Raw genomic sequence first — 22,545 nt, 5'->3', positions numbered from 1 at the left:
AATTCTAAAAAGCATTAAAGAGTTTCAGAAATTTATTACTCAGCAGCTGTTATATGTTAACATGTAGTCAAACCCAATTTGTGAGAAACTATCAAAGTTATACCTATAATTTTATAATAATATTGGGTAATTTGGATAACACTGTTTCAAAACTGGGCAACATTGTACAGAATGCCAAATCCTGGTCGTGGAAGATAGTCATTGATAAAGATAGTGACCAAGAGATGGTGTGAGGGGCATCTATATCCTGTTAGAAAATGAAGTTGCAAGAATATCCTGCAGCTGTAGGGACAAACCACTCCATCAACATGTCCAGATATATGTCCATTATTGTGTTTTGCATATCTGAATAAAATCATATCTGAATAAAATCATGTACCAAAAACTAGTGTGCATAATGTAGCAAAAGGTGTGAAATTTCACATTCGCTTACATGTTTAATTGGAGGAGGTTGATTTCACAGTGCTCCAGAAGTGGGTATTATAAAGATTTACTTTTCCATTTAGCCTCATGCTGAACATGAGGTCACCTGCAAAGCCATCTTCATTTCCCGTATGACTCTAAAATTGTGTTAGTTCATATTATTTGCTTCCCTCAAAGCTAAGAACTAGTAAAAGTAGTGACATTACATCTCTAGGCATATGAAGAATGCACATAGACCACAGCTTGTTCTATCTGTACACTTCCTGGGATTTCACTGAATGTTAACATGAATGTAATTCACAACTTTCTCAGCCATATATGGCAGTCTTGTGCTTTGTCTTTGAGAGACCTGCTTTTTCTGGTCCATCTGTTTATACCAGCATAGAAAATGTCAAACACAACTTATATAAAAGCTGTAACAGTGCATTTACACAAACAAATTTAGAAAAATGCACAATTTGGTACATGCATGTTTATATATAATCTAGTTACAGAATAGTTTAGTTTTTGAATGTGTTTAGTTCTTTTCTAATCATCCTGGATGCTGGAGTCCTCTTAAAGTTCCAATCTCACTGTTCTTCCACAGTTTTTTTCGGAGGAGTTATTTTGAACATTTACTTTTCCCTATAAGCTTTAAGACTCTCTTATTGAACACTAAAACGACAAAAACAAAAAAGCAATACTATGGATTGAACATAAATTTCAGTACATGCATATTAATCTGGAAAAATAAACTTTTTACAATAGTTTCTTTCTATTCAAGAACATTTAATACCTTTATATCTAATTTTTTATCCTTCAAAGTTTTGTGAATGAATCAATGAAAAATTATATGCAATAATGCTGCAATTAGTTTAAAGAATTTTCTTAGTGGATAATGTTTATAAAACAAATCTTGAACATAAACTGCCTTCTCATTTGATTTGAGTGATTAATGATTAATTCAGGCAAATAAATTTTTGCCAAGCCTGGTTTAAGATGACATCTTTGACTAATGTCTTTCTCTTTTATAAATGAAACTAGAAAATTGTTAAATAGGACGTTATATTCTCACATTACATACAATGGGGCAACTAATAGCAAAGAAAACATATTCATCAACACTTTTGGAATGTAATAGCACAGTGTTTGAATTTCAGAGAAGAGCCTAATTTGCTGAAATGTGCTGAAAGATTAGTGAACAAATTATGTATTCAGAGAACGCAAAAGCAACTAATCAAGCTACCAAAATGATCCCAAAAATGTGTTTTGGGATCAGATTATCAATCAAACTAACAAAACACAATTAGATTTATATAGCAACACATTTACTCAGCTTTAGGAAATACACAGAACAGGGAAAACAGCACCACGAAAAAAGCAACATCACAGGGACCTCAGAAAATTAGATGCAGCTTATGATGTCCTTTAACAGGAATACATTTTAGTCATGAGGTTCATGTGGAATAATGTGAGTGTGGGCCCTATCATCATAGGAAAGTCAACAGATCCAGAGACCATCAGCTTAAATATCTTTTTAGTTATGTCACTCTTGTGAGGATAAATGATTCACTCCAGAAATTCAAAGTAATAAAATAAATAATTCTCACTGCCATGTACAATTGGTGAGGGAATTTCTTGTATAAATAATCAGTACATAGAAATCAATACAGTAACTCATCTACCATCAGGGCTGCTATTTCTAAAAGTTTGATTAAGGGTCAAACATTTAGGCTTTTGGAAGGATTTGCAGTTCAGATGTTAGTCTTTCCTTCTACAGGCAAAGAAGTCTACCAATACGTCTGAAAGAAGACTTTGTATATTAAGTGAATGAGGAAAAATGTAATAACTTATGTAGAGTGGATAAAATTAACTTTTGGAGCACAAGTTGAAAAAAAGAAAAAAAAAAGGCTTGAATATAAGTTGGGTTCCCTGGCCCCATCTAAATGCCATTGCAATTTTCCTGTCTTAAAATTTTTGCTCAGCATTACCATTCCTGTCACTGCCTGAAAAGGATAGTGCCTATTTTGCTTATAATCATACTTCCCTTTATACTTTACTATTATTGGTGAATATTTAAAATTTATCAAACAGAATAAGTGAAATTTAGTGGGATTAATACAGTGAAAGTTCTTCATTTAAACAAGATCTAAGATTAGGGAAATTAATTTGTTCAAAGATGCACAGTAACCTTTGCTCTGATTTAAACTTAGGTTTATCCAAAACTAAAATCACTATTCTGTCCCTTAAACTCACAAATTTCAAAATAACCTTTGGACTACAATACTAAGTGACTAGCTAACTGCATGTATGATTTATAGATTTTCTTCTAGCCAATTAATATACTTATCTTTTATTCTAATACCTAGTTGTAAATAAACTGGTAATGTCATGAATGATAAAGCTCCATGGACTCCATCCTCTATATGGTCATGAGAAACTTTAACTCCGGCATTTCGAAGTCGTGAGACATATATAAGTCCATCATCTCTTAGGATATCATGTTGACAGGTGACAACATAAGTTAATGGCAAATTTTGTAACTGGGAATCATTGGTTGCCAAAGGTGATAACCTATTATCCAAAAGTATTGAAAACGAAGTGTTAAGTCTCCCCAAAACTGGTTCAGTATATACATGCTGCTTTCTGTATTTCTCAGGAAGGAATGTACTCCAGTTAACCAACTTGAACAGATGTCCTGATCCATGAGGCATGTGTTGGTTTTTTCTTATTGCCTGGCTCAGTGCTTTATCGTTGGTCAAATAGAGGCATCCGAGTTCAATTGCCATGTTCCTTGACAGAACTGGTCCATGCTCATATTCTTGGTGAGATGGCATAGAGATATCAACTAGTTGTAAACCAGGGTAAATTAAAGCTTGTGCCTTAAATTTATTTTTGAATTCTGGATCATTTTGTATCTGAAAAAATGTATAATAAAGTATGAATGAGTCAGAGGCCTCCAAACTACAATAGGGGGAAGCTTTACTCCAATCATATCAGCAGTTATGATGTAAATAATTATAAAAATGATATAGTACCTAATGTTTATTTTGACAGTATTTGTACTTTAAGGGCATTGAAATGTGTCATCCTACTTTCATCAGTAATGATTCACACATACCTACACACACATGTTTATTCACATATGACCACCAAATAAAAATACAATTACCAGATTCCTAGGGAAGATGACAAGCTCTCTGTATTAAATCATTTTTGAACTAAAGTAACGTTAGTGAGAAGAAAGAATGAGTATAATAATAAAATACCAATGCCCAAACTCACATATTAACTAGACTCAACAGGCACTGAGCCAAGTTAAAGGAAGTATTCCTAATATACAACTCACCTTCTGGAGAAAATAGTGTAATATGATGGGAAATATAACAGTAATAGCAATTTATGAAAATGTGAAGGGCAAGAAAAGACATGGAGCGTTGTAGCTGGAGCTTCTCTTTCTTACTAGAGATAAGAGGCATCCTAAGATCTCAGGTATCGGGTGAAAAGAGCCGCCATACATTTCCCTTTCCTTTTCTTTTACTCTTCCACTCTACAGGAGAAAACCTTTGATTAAATCCCTGAGGAGCAATTCCCTGAGCCGCAGACCAACATCTGCAACAGTGACATCTGGACAAGTCAATATACCTGCTGCCACTCCTTGATTACTCCCCAGTGCCCTCAGACAGGCTAAACCAACTGGATCACCTCACAGACTGGGTGGAAGAAACAGCAGTCAACACATAAACAAAAAGAGGCAGAGAGAATCAACCAATACCTTCTCAGGCTAGCAGCAGAAGTGATCCCACAAGATGAGTTAGCAGATCCTGCTAGTTGTAAAGGTATGTATCCCTCTGCTTATGATACATTTGCTCCATAAAAAATGGTTTGGGGGGTAAGAATTTTCTATTGGACTGAGTTCATTTTTCAAATATAATAATTAATTGGGCAGTTATTATTTAACTGCACACAACAAGGGTTTTAACGTAGGCCATTTTTTCTTTTTTATTACAATAGTGATTCCCCCATGCAAGCATGACATATGGCCAAACGGTATCTGCTGACACTCTCCTCGATTGAAAACATGAACTCCAGTAATCCCAAGTGCTTGGCAGACTTTATGCTTTACCCAAGGAGAACGACAAATCCCTTGTCATGTTAAATAGTAGCTCCTAGACACTCTTCTGTTTTTCTCAAAATTGGTGGCAAAATAAGAGCCTTATTTAACATGATATTTTGTTTCTCCCCATGCCTCTAAAACCGCTTCTGTCTAAAGATAAAATTATGTAAAAGGACAGAAGAGGTTTGTTTTTGGTTTGTTTTTGCCATTTAACAGTTTAAAATATAAGGCCAATAAAAATATTCTAACAAATAAAATGATTCTTTTCTGTTAGAATTACAGCATGTGTGTATGTGTTATAAACACATATAATACATAAAACATACCTGTTGAACCACTCCTGCTGCCAGTGTACCCCCAGAACTATCACCTGAAATACAGATTCGGGTGGGATCCACTCCATATTCTGCAAGAGTTTTATCCTCTAGAAAGAATTTGACCACAGAAATGACATCTTCATAGGGAGTAGGAAACTGATATTGAGGAGCTAGTCTGTAGCTTCAGGGAAAAAAAAAAAAAAGAAAGAGAGAGAAAGAAAGAAAGCAACAAAGCACATACGATTAAACTTCAGTTGCATATATCCAACTATCTCTCAATTTAACCAGCAGGTCCAGAGAACAAAATTGGCCCTACTTTGAATCTTTAATTTCACCAATCATACCTGGACTTACTACTAACATATCTTTTTAAAATAAAAAATAGATTCTGGTGTAAAGTTTTTTAAATAATGGGTTCTATGGGGAGATACAAAAGATAAGGATTATGTCTTCATCTTCGTAAAACTGTATAAATTTGTCAGCAAAAGTGCAATCAGTTGGGGAGATGCACTGTAGCATTTATCAGGTTCTCAATGTAGTCAGTGACAAATATTTTCACAACTATTGTTGGGAGTGCACACGAAATTTTAAAAGCAGCAAATCTGAGAGCAAGTGACTTGTAGGTTTCTTATATTAGAAATTTATTTAGGTAAAAATTCCATAAGATAGCATGTCCTGTTTTATATCATAACCTGAATGAATACATAAAGATGAGTTTACATATGACCTGCAAACAATTCAAAAGAGAAGCTTTGAAACAAATATTTAAGTATAGTAAGTGATATTGCTTAACAGCTGTAAAGTCATTTGTAAAGCAAATTATTACAGCATCCATTAATGTGTATAATATGTATATACCTCTATATTTTTTCTTCTAATGTGGGAGCACACTATTGGGTTGTCTTATTTTTTATTTCTACCTATACTAGTAATCTCACTATCCATAAGAATTGGTGAATTAATAAGGTCAAAACTAACCATTAAATGCTGGCCAGATGGCCCTTGCAATTCTGTCATATTATAATCTGTATCTAAAATATCTGAAATATAGTATAACTAAACAAAATACTATATCAAAATGTAACTGTTACTTTAAATGTTCTTCAGAGTAGAAAAAAACAACAAATACTATAAGTAACTGATGGAATTCTTAAACTAGGTACAGCACATATCACCATTTAAAAAGTATATTTAAAATAACAAAGTGGTATGTTAGGTTAAAAATATTATAGCGGGAAAGGGAGAACATCCTAATTATTATGAATTAGAAATATCTCTGAAAACACACAGTCTTCTGGTTGCTCTACGGTAGAAATAACGGGGAGGACAGCACTTAGTTCCACCTGTGTGTTCTGTTTACTCCCCTTAGGTTCTCACCAGGAAATTCCACTAATATTCTTGCTTCAGCATTGGGCTAGGAGTCTCTGAGTACATTTCTGTACTACATAACTGATAGGAGAAGTGGGAAAAAAATCCTCATCCTGCGTATGAAGTACAGAGAACCCCTGAATAGGTCAGAAAGTACTGGCCATTTGTTAGCCGTTTTGGTATACTGATGGAAATTTGGGCAGAAATCATGAGCAAGTAAGTTCTTTCATTTTGAGAATGACTTAAAATTCTTAGATGGTCCCAACATTTGCAGCTGATGTTCCTCCAATTAAGAACAGCTATATATTCATAGCATGTAATAACCTACAATGAGAAAGAATCTGAAAAGGAATGTATATATCTATGTATAACTGAACCACTTTGCTGTACCCCTGAAACTAACACAATATTGTAAATTGACTATAGTTCAATTTTTTTAAAAGTATCTATCAAATTAATCTTTTATTACCAGCTCAAACAAAACTCAACATCCCAAACGTGTAACAGGTAACTGAGCACCTAGGCTCTCCTAGAATTACCACAGCTATGTTTCCAAAGATGTTCTGTGATGCCTCTCAGAGGTCTCTATAATGACTGAGGTTAAAGAGAAGCTAGGCCCCTTTGAGGAGGAGTGAAAATATGGTACTAATAAAAGATGCTAATGTCAAAAATCTCAAACTCTAGAATCCCAGTCCTCTGGGAGGCTTGGGCACCTTCTTTGGAAATCAGACTTCTGTGTTACAAGGGCAAGAATCAGAATATGAAAAATACAAAATGTCATTCTCTTACTCCACTCCCACAACAACAGCATCAAGTTTGTTTGCCGTCAGTCTGTTCAGGAGGTCCAATGGTGCCTGCCCTGAAATGAAAAAGTTAATATCAAAGTGTACCTTATGAATAAAGAGCAATGGAAAACCACTTACAGGTGTGAAATGTAATACACCTGAAATAAGAATTGAGAGACGAATAGGGTATAAAGTGGAACCACGCAGGAAATAGGAATACAGGTGTCAGTACTTGGGTACTACACTAGGGATTTCTTTGTAAACAGGTGGCAGAGGTTACCAAAGAATTTAGTTATGTCATATGACCAGATTTGCATACAACAAAAGGGAAATCAGAAAAAGGCTGACATAGACAAGGAAATGGTGGTGAACAAGCAAAGAAAAAGCCATACAAGTGTCGACTGAAATAAAAATCACACAATGTTGAGAGTTGTGGGCTAAGTTTTATTTGGGGCAAAATGAGGACTACAGCCAAGGAGACAGCATCCCAGAAAGCTCTGAGAAACTGTTTCAAAGAGGCAGGAGGACAACTCCGTATTATACATGACTCCAGTGAAGAGGGGCACGTGCAGTCAAGCACACGTTTAGGCGGAGGCTTGCTGCTAGTCATGAGGAGCAGACGTCACCATTAATGATTTTAGTGCTTTTCTAGATATGAGGAGACGCAAGAATTGGGGTCATTAAATCTTCTAAAAATATCTAGCCATCTGAAGTCCTGTTCAGCCAGTTTTCCCATAGCACAGAACACCTCCTTCCTGACCTCCACTCTGTACTGCTTTCAGGGAGTGTTGGAGATCAGGCGCCACAGCTGCTGGTGATTTAATCCAAGTAGAGTTAGATGGCAAGTGCCAGCGTGATCCAATCTTTGTAGAGACAGATGGCAAGTGCCAATTTTTAGTAAGCAGAAGGAAATCTAATGGCAAATAATTTTGTTAAATGTGGACAGAAAGAAAAAAAATGTTAGAAAGGTAGACAGAACTGGTAATTAAATGCGGATGCTGAGAGACATTTACTGTATTTACTGATAGAACACACATGAGGAGCATTTGCTTTCCTTGTTTTGTTGAAGTTGTTGTTATTGTTGTTTATTTGGGTTTCTTTTTTTCTCAAACTGTTGGAAGGTAGATGGGATAAGTTGTATTTTGGTCATGTTAAACTTGAATTATCTGTGGTTCCTCCAGATGTACTGGCATATGCTGCATTTGTATATATTGATCTGTAATTTAGGACTATTGTTATAGCTGGAAATACAGCTTTGGAAGTCAGCAGCAGAGTCTTGTGGGGGATGGGTAAGGTTGAAAAGTATAAGGGACTAAATAAAAGAGCATGCAGAGTCAAAAACTAAAGAAAGGAAAACTGTGAAACATGAACACTTATAAAGTGTAAAGACAGACCTGTTTTTCTGTGTTTGTATTGTTTTGCTGTAAAGAGGGAAAAACGCAGGAAGGTAAGAGGGAGAGGCAAAAGAAAGTTGAAAGAAATTTGTTTCAGAGAAATCAAGGGAACAGAGAGTTTCAGTGATGCAGAGGGAAGTGGTCATTTTCCAGTTACAGAGTTTAAAGAATTATTCAAAATGGGAAAAGATTTCACTGTGTATAAAAATGAGCCTTAGAAAGAGGACTACCTAGAGAGAGAGATTTGGGAACAAGGGAGATCAAGGCTGAAAAAGTTGTAACATGTTTAGGTGTCAATAGAGAGGCACATTTGTAGATAGATGAATGAATGAGAAATAATGACAAAACCAAACCATAGGAGTAAATACGGTTGCAGGCAAAACAGAGATTGAACTCTGCCATAAGACAAAAATGCATTTTTCTAGGACATAAGTAGAAAGAAGTAAAATTAAGGATTAAAATAATGTTAATGATTTTTAAGGACGCAAGAGGCAGGCGAGGGGTGGCGGCCAGGCTGTGTTGGGGAGGAGTGAAGTGGTGCTGAATTATGGACAGACATCCTTGGTAGCTGAGGAAGGATGAGCTGAGAGACTTGAAAGAGCTCTGAAGGTTTGAAAGTGTCATTGACGTGAAGGAGAGAAACTACACACAAACAAGGAACAGCGTCTTCCAGCCACCTTGAGAGTAGGATAGGACTGCTCTCCAGTGTTGTGAGGGTTAAGCCTGTGGATCTTGTTGACACGCTTAGGTTTGGCTACTCTTTCCACCACTTACTAATATAGGACTTTGAACAAGTTACTGAACCATTCTGCATCTACCTTTTTATCCTTAAAATTGTGATAATAACACCCATCCTAAGAATGTGCTTACCTATCAAAATGAAAGGTGACCACTCAGCTGACTATAGTGGCATTTGTGGTTGTTTTGAAACGTTAACAGATCATGGAGTCAAAATTCTGGATATAATGATTCGAGCTATAGGTTCTTTGAGGAAAGGAGTCCTCATTTGCTTCTTACATCATCTGAGTACCTATAATATCCCTTGTACTCTGTGCTTTGTGGTGAGTCAATAATATGAAGTCTAAAGTCAATTGTGTATATGTGTATGTGAGTGTGTGTGTATGTTTGAATGTGTGCGTGTGAATGTATGTAAGTGTGTAAGTATCTTAGCTACACCATTGCACCTCTTAGAATGATCTCCAAAATAACATGGGAACAGACTTTAAGGGAGGAGCTGATAGTTCTATTTTATTTTTTCATTTTAAGTTCAAACTTATGCATTGGATTCTAAGCCTCGACATGGTAAGTATTGATGCCTCACTGTCTGCAATATGAACATGTATATGGAACTTAGAAGCTGCAAATAATATCACTTCTAATTCAACATTTAAATCATCTTATTCACTTCTGTTTTTCTGAACCTAAATTCAGGTCATTTGGTAATTTCAAACTTAAGTTTTAAGTTTACTACTTGAACCTCCCATTTTATTTTACACTGTCAATATAACTTTATTTGATAATAAGACTTTTTAAAAATCAAAAATGTCACCTACTATTTTTATGATTTATTTAAATAAATATTTATGTATGAATCATACATATTTATCTCAAATAAATAATCTCTCTGCTAAGATACATACACATACTTAAGAAACATAAATACCAACATTCTACCGATTATATATACTATATTTTAACATAAATACATACAATATGCAATACACACAACACATATATGCATGAACATTTGCTTACATAAAATGCACTTACTACAACTTCCCAAAACAAAGGCACCACCATGGATAAAAATTACAGCTGGCCTCTGTCTTTCTGACTTCCTCTTTGGCAAGTACAGACGTACTGGGATATCAGTAAAGGTTGTATCCATCACTGTAACGTTTTCATCTGAAATTGGCTGTGTGTAGTCCAGTTTTACTAATGTGGAAAACAATTTTTCATATCCCATAAGACCTATATTTTCGAATAACATAGCCTGTCCAAACAAAACAAAAAAATTAAAAATTTCAATTTTTAGTAACATCAAATGCATATAAATATGCAATCAAAAAGAATAAATAATATAATGATAATCTAGATGTCTTTCTGTACATCCTAACATAGGTATTATTCCTGCTTCTAAATAAACCTCAAGTATACAGTGTTTTAAATAAGAAAAGTCTTATTTAAATGGCATCAATTTACTGGCAGCTTATTTTACATTGGTCTTCTTATTTCTTAATTGTAAACTTTTATGTGAAAAAGTATCTAATAAGGTTCTATACTTCTTTATATGCATATTCTCTATTTCATTTTATTTTATTGGTCATTCAATTTATTTAAAATTTCAGAAAGCATATAGTTATCACATTACTAATAAAGCTTTTCCCATTTTTTGAACTACAAATATGTTCCTTTTTTGTTAAAAACACTTGGGGAAAAAACCCATTATTTTAAAATTTTGTGCCATTGAAATAAAGCTCTCTTTAGTATTTTTGGTAAGTTTTCTAAAATCTTTGTAACATTTCACTGAATGGTTCACAGTAAAGGAATCTTGAAATCTTGTGAGGGAAAGGAACATTCTATAAAATTTATTATTATAGCCATCTGAGGTTGCTAAAATTTTACAAGGTTTTACAAAATTTTAAAATTTTACAATATAACCCATCTGCTTTAATGATGAGTATACAGAGACCTGGAAAGTAGAAGTTACTGACCAAAGTTAGACAGCTAGCAGTTGGGAAGATGTAAACCCATTTTTCTTGGCTAATGTTGCATGTACTACATATGCTCCTCTACATATAATTAATTACTAAATTATGTTTTTTAAAACAACATATAAGAAATAGAAGGAAAGCAAGGTTATTAAGAGCTAGCACAATCAGAAAAGGTTCTATGATAGGAAGAATTGGGCTTTAAACTTAAAAAATGACAGTTACATAGGGAATAATGAATGAATGATAAGTGACATGCTGATTGACATGGTACAGCCTCAAAGCAGCCATTTTTGACACATAAACACTGTTAAGTAGCTTTAAGGTACCATTAAGATTTTAACTAAAGGGGGCAGGGAAATAGCTCAGTGGTAGGGTGCATGCTTAGCATGCATGTGGTCCTGGGTCCAATCCCCAGTACTTCCATTAAAAAAAAACTTCAACTAAAAACACACATACATAGGAAAAAATTATGTATATTTATAGAAATATCAACTTAAAACACACATATATAAAGCATTTGTATGCAAAATTTGTAAAGCACATAGCCACATCCAACCCCTAAAATACACTTATCTTTGAACCTTGAAAATAAGCTCAATCAGAGAGAGAATATAAAATTCTGAGCTGTAGATATCTGTTGCCTTTAGAAGCTAAGCAGACATGAAAACTCTTCTTTCGGTAACAGTTTCTTAGTTTACTTTAGGGAAATATCACCTCTCATTAGTTGAAATCTTTGATTGGCAAGTTGATCAAGGGAACAATCACTCATTAGTCAAGATATAAGTAAATTTAAGGTAGACTTAGTGTACTCTCCCTGGAAATTGATTATTAAACAGAGACAAAAAGAATGGGAACAGTTAGCGATGAATTATCACCACAGTGGCATTCTGCAGAGATTTATTCTTAGATGCTGACTCCTCTGGTGCTGCTGACTTCACTGAAGATTAGAATTTCGATTTTCTTCCAAATCTATGAGCTTCCAACATCTTATAAAAATTTCTCATTTGATTATTATTATTATCATAGTGATTATTAGCATTTCTTTAAATTAGCCATAGTCACATACCTTTCTTTTGTTTACTTACTACTAAAACAAAACAAAGCAAAAAACAACTCCACATGTTACAGTTAGGTCTGGGGAAAGACTGAGACTTAGACAGAGGCTCAGTTGTAGACAGAGGAGAGCCATTTTGCGCATTACTGAGTAATAAAAGATTATCATTTCAAAAGAAAAGTGCTGTTATGTTTCATCTAGGATATTGCTGCCAATAGGTTAAAATATTATCAAAAAGAACTGTCATTCAAAATGTCTTATTTTACAAATAATGTAGCATCTTTTCATATACTTGTTGGCATCTATTTGTCTTCAGAAAAACATCTATTTAGACCCCTTGCCCATTTGCCCATTTTTAAATAGAGTTGTTTGTTTCTTTGCTACTGAGTTGTGTGAGTTCCTTATATATTGTGGATATTAACCCCTTAGTAGATAAATGGTTTGCAAATATTGTTTCCCATCCTATAGACTGCGTTTTCATTTTTATTTTGTTGTTTCTTTTGCTGAGCCAAAGCTTTTTAGTTTGATATAGTCCCAATTGTCTATTTTTGCTTTTGTTGCTTGTGCTTTTTGTGGCATTTCCAAAAAGTCATCACCAAGGCCAATGTCAAGGAAATTTTACCTTATGTTTTCTTCTAGGAGTTTTTCTAGTTTCAGGTCTTACATAAATATAATAAATCTCTGATCTACTTTGAGTTGACTTTTGTGTACAGTATAATATAGGGGTCTAGTTTTATTCTTTCGTATACAACTATCCGGTTTTCCCAATACCATTTATTGAAGGGACTGTCCTTTTCCCATTGTGTATTTGGCACTCATGTAAAAATTGGTATACCATATATGCTTGGGATTATTTTTAGGCTTTCTATTTTGTTCCATTGGTCTATCTGTCTGTTTTTATGCCAATACCATACTGTTTTGCTTCTGATAGCTTTGTAATATAATTTGAAACCAGGGTGTGTGATGCCTGCATCTCTATTCTTTTTCAAGATTCCTTTGGCTATTCAGGATCTTTTGTGGTTCCTTATGAATTTGAGAAATGTTTGTTCTATTTCCATGAAAAATTTTGTTGGAATTTTGATAGTGATTGCATCGAGTCCATATATTGCTTTAAATAGTATGGACAATTTGAAAATATTGATTTTTTCCAATCCATTAACACAGGGTATCTTTCCATTTATTTTTACTTTCAATTTCTTTCATCAGTGTTTTATGGTTTTCAGTATAAAAAATTCTAACTGATGTGTCACAGACAAATTCTCTGGAGAAATTTGAGGATATTTTGACCTGAATGAAAATAAAAATGCAAATATCCAAATTTGTGGTATGTACCTAAATAACTGCTTAGAGGGAAATTTATAAAATTATCATATTAGAAATTAAGAAAGGTCTCAAATCAATATTTAAAGCTTCCATCTTAAACTAAAAGAGAAGAGCAAAAAAAAAATGCTAAGAAAGCAAAACAGAAGAAATAATAATAGATCAGAACTCAGTAAAATTAAAACAAGATAAAAATAGAGGAAAAAATGACACAAAAGTCCATTCTTTACAAAAAAATACATACTGACCAAGAAAAAAGAGAAGATCCAAATTACCAATATAAAGATTGAAGGAAGGAATATTACTGTAGGCTCTATAAACATTAAAAAGATAACAGAGGAATACTAAAAAAAATTGTATGTCCATAAATTCTATCATTTAGATGAAATCTACAAATTTCTTAAAGGACACAATCTTCCACAAATTACTCAAAAATAGATAACTTGAATTGTCTATATCTACTTAAAAAATTGAATTTGCAATTGAAAAATTTCAAAAAAAGAAAACTTGAAGCCCAATTTGTTACACTAGCAAATTATACTAAACATTAAGAAAAAATTATACCAATTTTATGAAATAGTTACCAGAAAATAAAACACAAGAGAATACTTCACAATTCATTTTATTGTGCTGAGATTATCCTGTTACCAAAATAGGAAAAATATTACAAGAAAAGAAAGCTGGGGACCAATATAGAAGCAAAAATCCTTAACAAAATACTAAATCAAATTCAATGATACAAAAAGGTAATGCGTTATTGTCAATTGAGTGTTGTCCAAAGAATGCAAGATTAGTAAAATATTTGAAAATCAATGTAATTCATGATACTGAGAAAGAAAAATTATGTGTTCATCTTAATAGATTCAGAAAAAGAATTTGGCTTAACTCAATGCTTTTCCATGATAAAAATTATCTGCAAACTGAGAATAAAAAAGAAACTTCCTTAATCTGATAAAAGGCAGCTAAAAAAAGATTAAAATGTCATTTTTAATGGTGAAAGACTGAACGCTTTCTCCTAAAAGCAGGAAAAGGCATGAATGTCTGCTCTCTATTCAACATAATTCTGGAAGTCCCAGTTAATATAATAAATCAGGGGAAGAGAAAGTTACACAGATTGGAAAGAAAAGAGTAACAGTCTTTGTTTCCAACATGATTATTTAAGTAGAAAACATTATGGCATTTACAAAAAAACCCTCATGAAACAAATAAGTAAGCTCTGCCCCAGAATAAAGGATATAGAGTCAATATATTTTTTAAAAAATTATTTCAAATATAGCAATGAACAAATGAAACCAAAATTTTAAGAGTACCAATTAAAACAGCACCAAAAATTGAAATACTTAGTTATAAATATAACAAAATATATTCAGTATTTGTGTGCTGACTACTATAAAACACTGATGGAAGAAATCAAAGACTTAATTAAATTGAGAAATATATGTAAACTGATCAGAAGACTTAATTTTGTTAAAATGTCATTTCTTTTGAAATTGATTTATAGTCAATCTAATATCAGGCAAAAATCTCATCAGAATTTTTAGTCACTGCTAAGTCTTACTATAGTCACAGCATTTAAACTTTTATATGGAATGGTAGATTACTTATAATAGCCAAAGCAATTCTGATCATGAAGAACAAGATTGGAAGACGCATACAAGTCTGGTTTCAAGACTTACTAAGAAGCTATAGAAGTCAATACAGTGTAGTATTGGTGAAATGCTGGACTCACAGATCAAGGGTAGAAAACAGAGTCAGTTCAGAAATAAACCAATAAAAACATGACCAATTCATTTTTGACATATATATAAAGCAATTCAATGAAGAAAAGTGTTTCAATAAATGATGAGGGAACAGTTGGACATACTTGTGGAAAAAAATGTACTTTGACCAGTTCCTCACACCTTATACAGAAATTAATTTAAATGGATCCAATGTCTAAATGTAAAATGTAAAATGTAAAACTTTCCAGAAGACAGCATAGGAGAAAATCTTTGTGATCTTAGATTAGGTTAAAAGTTCTTAGATACAGTATCAAAACATAATCTAAAAGCTTTAGTTAAAAAAAAAAAGATAAATTGGATTTCAGCTAAATGTAAAAGTTTTTGCTGTGTAACTTAAGACAAGGAAAAGAGAAGCCACTCACTATATTTGCAAATCAATTATCTGCTAAATGACTTGTATTCTGAATAGGAAGAACTCTGAATAGTCAACAACAGCAAAACAGAGAACAAAGAACCAATTTTTTCAAAAGGAGAAAAGATCTCAGCACACGTATTACCACCAGAAAAAAAATATGGAGGAGCAAGTAAGTAGGTGAAAAGATACTCAACATTTGTAGTCATTAAGGAAATGCAAATGTATACCACAATGAGATAGTTCTACACACTTATTAGAATGTTTTTTAAAGAAAAACTGAAAATACTGTGTTGGTAAGGACACAGAACAACTAAAACTTTCATATATTGCTGGTATGATGCAAAATGATACAGCTTCTTTAGAAAACAATTTGGCAGTTTTCTAGAAAGTTAAATATATGCTTATAATATGACCCAACACATCTAGTTCTAGGTATATATCCAAAAGAAATTGAATTTTTATTTACACAAAAGCCTATAAATGAATTAGTTAGCAGATTTATTATGGTTATCAGGAGTTTAGGATGGGGAAGTGTATACCAAAAAGTGTGGCAAAAGGTGATTTTGAGGGGTTATGTTTCCATATCTTGATTATAGTGATGGTTACATGAATCTATACCTATGTTAAACTTCATAGAACTGTATAACCATAAGAATGAAGTTTACTGTATGCAAAGTTAAAATTAAATTTAAAATTTGGTACAATGATAAAAAAATTGAAGTCTGAATCTAGACTAGGTTTGATTCCCAATTCTACAAATTATTAACTGTGTGTCTTTGATTTGCTTATTCCCTGTGCCTCATTTTTCTCATCTATAAAATGAGGGTAATAATAGTGATGTCTTCAAAGTGCAGTTGTAAATGTTAAAAAATACTTTAAAGGAAATTAAAGTAGGCAGGATGCATTATAAGTGTTCAATAAGCTTTACCTTTTTTCATTATTAGTATATATAGAAAATGTTCTTAAATATTTTCTTGCTGGTTGAAGATAATCATAGTGAAGATCATTTCAATTTAGTAAATAAATCATTTTAAAATTAACTTTTGTAGAATTTTAGCCCCTCATCTCTCATAGCTCCTATCACGAAGTAGATGCTGACTAACACTCTATTGAATGAAAACCAGCTACTATCTTAGACTATGTGTGACTCTGGAATACTTGCCCTCCTATTCTCATAGTAATGCTGCAATGTGTTTATAGACTTCTCACTTTTCAGTTGAAGAAACTGAGCCGCAGAAGGATTAAGTAGTTTCTTTAAGATCTGACTGGCTTTTAAAGTGCATGCTATTTCTTCTACTTTATGCTGTCAGTAACCTGAATTTCTCCACACCATTTTATCAAAAACTATGTTTACTTTCATGACATACATTTAAAGTCACTCATTGTAAAATGACTATAACTCAGTAAAAAAAAAGTTTAAAAAAATCACTCATGACAGTAACAAAATGATTATCACTTGAACACATAGAAACTGATCGATTATTAGCATAATTTGCAGGTATATAATCCATATATAAGCAAATAGGTAAAGTGCAGCATTTTAATTCTATTTTGCATTTGATAAAGTAGAAGTTGAATTCTACAGTTGCATTTTTTCAGAATGTACTAACATTGATGAAGCAGAGTAAAAAATAAGCATTTGTTACTCTGAATTTCAAGGATATTTTCTATGGCATCAAAATGAATTAAATGCTTAGGAATAAATGAAACCAAGTAGGTGAAAGATCTATAAAACTACAAGCCATTGATGAAAGAAACTGAAGAAGATACAAATAAATGGAAAGAGTTCTCATGGTCATGGATTAGAAGAATTAATATTGTTAAAATGCCATCCTATCCAAAGCCATCTATAGATTCAATGCAACCCCTATCAAAAGTCCAGTGGTTTTTGCACAGAAAAGAAGAAACATTCTAAAATTTGTGTGAAACCACAAACACCTCTAATAGCCAAATCAATCTAAAGAACAAAGAAAAAAATCTGTAGGCATCACAATTCCCAGTTTCAAACTTTATTACAAAGATATAGTAACAAGTCAGTATGATACTGGCAAAATATAGAGGCATAGACCAATGGAACCAAACCAAGGGCTCAGTAATAAACCCACTCATAAATGTTCAACATACATTTGATAAGGGAGCCAAGAGATGCAATGGGAAAGAATAGTCCCTTCAATAAATTGTGCTGGAGTAGGAGAGGGTATAGCTCAAATGGTAGAGTGCATGTTTAGCATGCATGAAGTCCTAGGTTCAATCCCCAGTACGTCCTCTAAAAATAAATAAACCTAATTACCCCCCCAAATAAAACAAAATTAAATAATTAAATTATACAATAATAATTAAAAAAGAAGCCACAATGAACATGCCAATATGTGGTTCCTTGTGCACCTGTGGAAGAGTTTATCCTAGGTATATACTATAAACAAACAAACAAACAAATAAACAAATGGTGCTGGGAAAACTGGATAATTGCCTTCAGAAGAATGAAATAACACAGCAGTTCCTCTGTAGGGCTGCACTTGCCTTTTTTTTTTTTTGCTCATCTACAGTCCAGTGAATGAAAATGTAAAGCACTGACAATAAAAGGAAAAACTAGGGGCAAGCAGTGATTTGGCAAACATTGGACTTTGGGCAGGAGATACCCTGGATGTCTAGTTTGACAGATCTGTCATCTCTTCTGGGTAGCACACAAGGCAGCCACTTACCATACACTGTGCATTGCCCTCTATTCTCTGATCATTTATTGCCTGTTGATATATTCTCCCTAAAACTTTCTGCTGTCCATATCATCCATAAGGCCTCCAGATAGCAGCAGGTTCTGACAGGAGAGCATGATATTTTCAGTGAGGTAGATCTTTGTTCAAATTCTGGCATTGTCACAGAAAAAAATTCTAAAATTCAGCGATTTAGGATTGAAGACAGAAGCAGTGGTTTTCTAAGTATGATCTTGGAATTCTTGTGAGTCTCTGAGACATAGTCAGGGAGTATGCATAATACCGTGACACTTCCTGCCTCCTTTTTTCACTCTGATTCCCTCATGAGTATGCACTGGAGTTTTCCAGAGGCTACAGGACAAATGATATTGCAACAGATTAAATGCAAAAGCAGATAAGAGAATCCAGCTATCTTTCATAAAGTGAGACATAAAAGAGATTTGCAAAAATGGAAAACTGCCACTATCTTATTTATGTTAACTTTTAATAGGTTTATCGTCATCATTAAGTGAATTATTTTCTAATGAGGTCAGTATCTAATGCAGTAAATATTAATAAATATAGTCTACATAGAAAAGCTCTTTGAGGTCTCAATAATTTAAAGAGTATAAAGAGTTCCTGAGACCCAAAAATTTGAAAATGACCAAGAAAGAGAAAGACATTAAAACTGTGTAGGTACTGAGGAATTTCCAGTCAAGATGGTCGAGTAGTAGGACCACAAACTCTCCTTCTCTCATAATCACAACAAAACTACAAGTGACTGCTAAATGTATTGATAATTACATTAAATGTAAATGAATTAAATGCTCCAACCAAAAGACATAAACTGGTGATACAAAAACAAGACCCATATATTTGCTGTCTCCATGGGACCCACTTCAGAGCTAGGGACACATATAGACTGAAAGTGAGGGGATGAAGAGACAAAGAAGGACATTACATGATGCTCAAGGGATCAATCCAAGAAGATGTAACAACTGTAAATATATATGCACCCAATATAGCAGCAGCTCAATGTATAAGGCAACTATTAACAGACATAAGAGGAGAAATTGACAATAACACAATAATAGTGGGGGATCTTAACACTTCACTTACATCAATGGACAGATCATCCACAGAGAAAATCAGTAAGGCAATAAAGGCCTTAAATGATCCATTGGAACAGATGGTTTTAATTGATATTTATAGAACATTCTATCAAAAAGCAGCAGAATACATACTCTTCTCAAAGGCACATGGAACATTCTCCTGGATAGACCACATGCTGGCCCACAAAGCAAGTCTCAGTGAATTTAAGAAAATTGAAATCATATCAAGTGCCTTTTCTGATCACAATGTTATGAGATTAGAAATCAGCTACAAGAAAAAACTGCAAAAACCACAAACATGTAGAGGCTAAACAATGTGCTACTAAACAATCAATGGATCACCAAAGAAATCAAAAAGGAAACCAAAAAATACTTAGAGATAAATGAAAATGAAAACACGATGATCCTCCGAGACACTGCAAAAGCAGCTCTAACAGGGAAGTTTACAACAATAGAAGCTTACCTCAGGAAACAATCTCAAACAAGCACCCTAACCCTATACTGAAGCAATTAGAGAAAGAACAAACAAAACTCAAAGTTGGTAGAAGAAATCAGATTAGGGCAGAAATAAATGAAATAGAGACTGAAAAATAATTTTAAAAAGATCAATGAAACTAAAAGCTGGTTCTTTGAAAAAATAAACAAAGTTGATAAACCTTTAGCCAGATTCATCAAGAAAAAAGGGAGAGGGCCCAAATTAATAAAATCAGAAGTGAAAAAGGAGAAGTTACAATTGACACCACAGAAATACAAGGGATCATAAGAGGCTACTATGAACAACTACATGCCAACAAAAAGGACAACCTAAATGTAAGACTGGATAGTATAAAACTCCTAGAGGAAAACATAGGCAGAACACACTTTGACATAAATTGCAGCAATATTTTTTTTGAACCAGATCCTCAAGTAATAGAAACAAAAGCAAAAATAAACAAATAGGACCTAATTAATCTTAAAAGAGTTTGCACAGCTAAGAATACCATCAACAGAACAAAAAGACAGAACGTGACAAAATATTTGTGAATGATGTGACTGACAAGGGACTAATTTCCAAAGTATACAAACAGCTTATACAGCTTAATATCAAAAAAGAAACAAACAAACAAACAAACAAGCAAGCAACCAAAAAGTGAGCAGAAGACCTAAATAGACATTTCTTCAGAAAAGACATCCAGATGGACAACAGGCACATTAAAAAGATGCTCGATTTTGCTAATTATTAGAGCAATGCAAATAGACTACAATGAGGTTATCACCTCTTACCAGCTAGGATGTCCATCATTAAAAAGTCTATAAATAATAAATGCTGGAGAGAGTGTGGAGAAAAAGAAACCCTACTACACTGTTGATAGGAATGTAAATTGGTGCAGCCACTATGGAGAACACTATGGAGGTTTCTTAAAAAACTAAAAATAGACTTATCATATGATCCAGCAATCTTACTCCTGGGTATACACCCAGAGGAAACTGTAATTCAAGAAGACACATGCACCCCAATGTTCATAGCAGCACTATTTACAATAGCCAAAACATGGAAGCAACCTAAATGTCCATTCACAAATGACAAATAAAGAAGATGTGTGTATATGTGTATACACACATACACACACACACACACACACACACACACACACACAATGGAATATTACTCAGCCAAGAAAAGAATGAAATAATGCCATTTGCAGCAATATGGATAGACCTAGAGATTATCACATTAAGCGAAATGAGTCAGAGAAAGATATATATATATATATATATATATATGATCTCAATTATATGTGGAATCTAGAAAAAAATACTAATTTTATTTACAAACCAGAAATAGTCTCTCAGATATAGAAAACAAACTGGTTACCAGAGGGGAAAGTGGGGCAGGGGAGAGATAGATTAGGAGTTTGGGATTAACAGATATATGTTACTATATATAAAATAGATAAACAAAAAGGATTTACTGTATAGCAGAGGGAACAATACTCAATTTCTTATAATAACATATAATGGAAAAGAATCTGAAAAGAAAAAATACATATGTATATGTATAACAGAATCCCTTTGCTGTACAGCTGAAACTAACACTGTAAATCGACTACTCTTCAATAAAATATAAGAATTAAAAAAAGGTTAAATGAGAACATGAACGTCACAAGTGCTTGCTGTAGTGGCACAAACAAGCATCTACTTAATTTTAACTATAATAACAATACAATAAAAATAGTTTATTATTTTTTAAAAAAGTATAGGTGCCAAATATACATCAAAATATAAAAATATAATCAATATACATTTGTAAGTTTTAAGAGAATGTATGGGACTAGGTTTTCTCACAATGTCAAATATAAGTTATTTAAAAATCCTCCAAATTTTCCACTTAAACAATATCATTCCTTTTATTCTTGTCACAACATAATTTGTATTTATCTTATCAGCAAAAATTTTATTTCCCCCTACTTTATGCAGATTCAAGTAGGTTTCATAATGATTTATTAATATAAACAGTTAAAAATATTTGTCTGATTTACCCTAAAAGAAAATCAAAAAATCTTTCAAAATGCTAATTGAAAGAAAGTTTACATGTACTTGTAACAAGGCATCCCAATTTCCTGGAAAAAAAAATTACCGTAAGTGAAGTTGTTTTTATAACAGCATCCACGATCCTTACTTTCCATGGTTCATCAATGTTTTCTGGTATTGGTACATAAATAAAATAAGCAAAGAGAATACAAGTCAGTCCAAAGCACAGAGTTTTGTACCCCATGATATTCTTTTCACAACCTCTGTATAGTGATGATTTAATGGCACCCAATATATATTGAAATGCTAAGTAGTAGGACAAAGGTAGATGACAAACTCAAATAATAGGGCCATTTTAGCAATACTGACATTTCAGTTCCAAGATTAACAGTGACTGTAGCAACTAGTTCAACAACTACACACTCTGTCTGAAATACAATTCACCATATATCTCATCAAATATGCTGACAGAATAGCAGATGATTTAAAATGCTGGTAGAAGTTCTTTCACCCTGTGACACTTGTCATTATCTCAGCACAATAAAGTTTATTAGGAGTCTAAGCAGAGCACAAGACAAACCATGGAATCTGTTTCTCACATCAGTATTTTGCAAATATTAGTGTG

The 22,545-nt window shown here is 33.2% G+C and overlaps 1 protein-coding gene across 4 annotated transcripts; it reads right to left on the bottom strand.

The window, feature by feature from the left end:
• Positions 1-1,708: 1,708 nt before the first annotated feature.
• AADACL2 (arylacetamide deacetylase like 2) lies at positions 1,709-22,179 on the bottom strand. 4 transcript variants are annotated; one of them, XM_072959208.1, is made up of 5 exons: positions 22,027-22,179; positions 10,139-10,376; positions 6,994-7,063; positions 4,846-5,017; positions 1,709-3,320 (listed from the first exon to the last, which is right to left on the bottom strand). In XM_072959208.1, exons 1-5 carry the CDS (start codon positions 22,162-22,164, stop codon positions 2,718-2,720), a joined length of 1,221 nt encoding a protein of 406 aa, XP_072815309.1. In that variant the 5' UTR covers positions 22,165-22,179; the 3' UTR covers positions 1,709-2,717. The 4 variants fall into 4 exon arrangements, with proteins under 4 accessions (XP_072815309.1, XP_006202875.1, XP_072815319.1 ...); XM_006202813.3 differs by having other exon boundaries at positions 10,154-10,376; XM_072959218.1 differs by having other exon boundaries at positions 22,069-22,173.
• Between the last annotated feature and the right edge of the window lie 366 nt (positions 22,180-22,545).

Source organism: Vicugna pacos, chromosome 1, assembly GCF_048564905.1.
Source record: "Vicugna pacos chromosome 1, VicPac4, whole genome shotgun sequence".
NCBI classification, from domain to species: domain Eukaryota; kingdom Metazoa; phylum Chordata; class Mammalia; order Artiodactyla; family Camelidae; genus Vicugna; species Vicugna pacos.
This window is presented reverse-complemented; position numbering and strand designations above follow the sequence as displayed.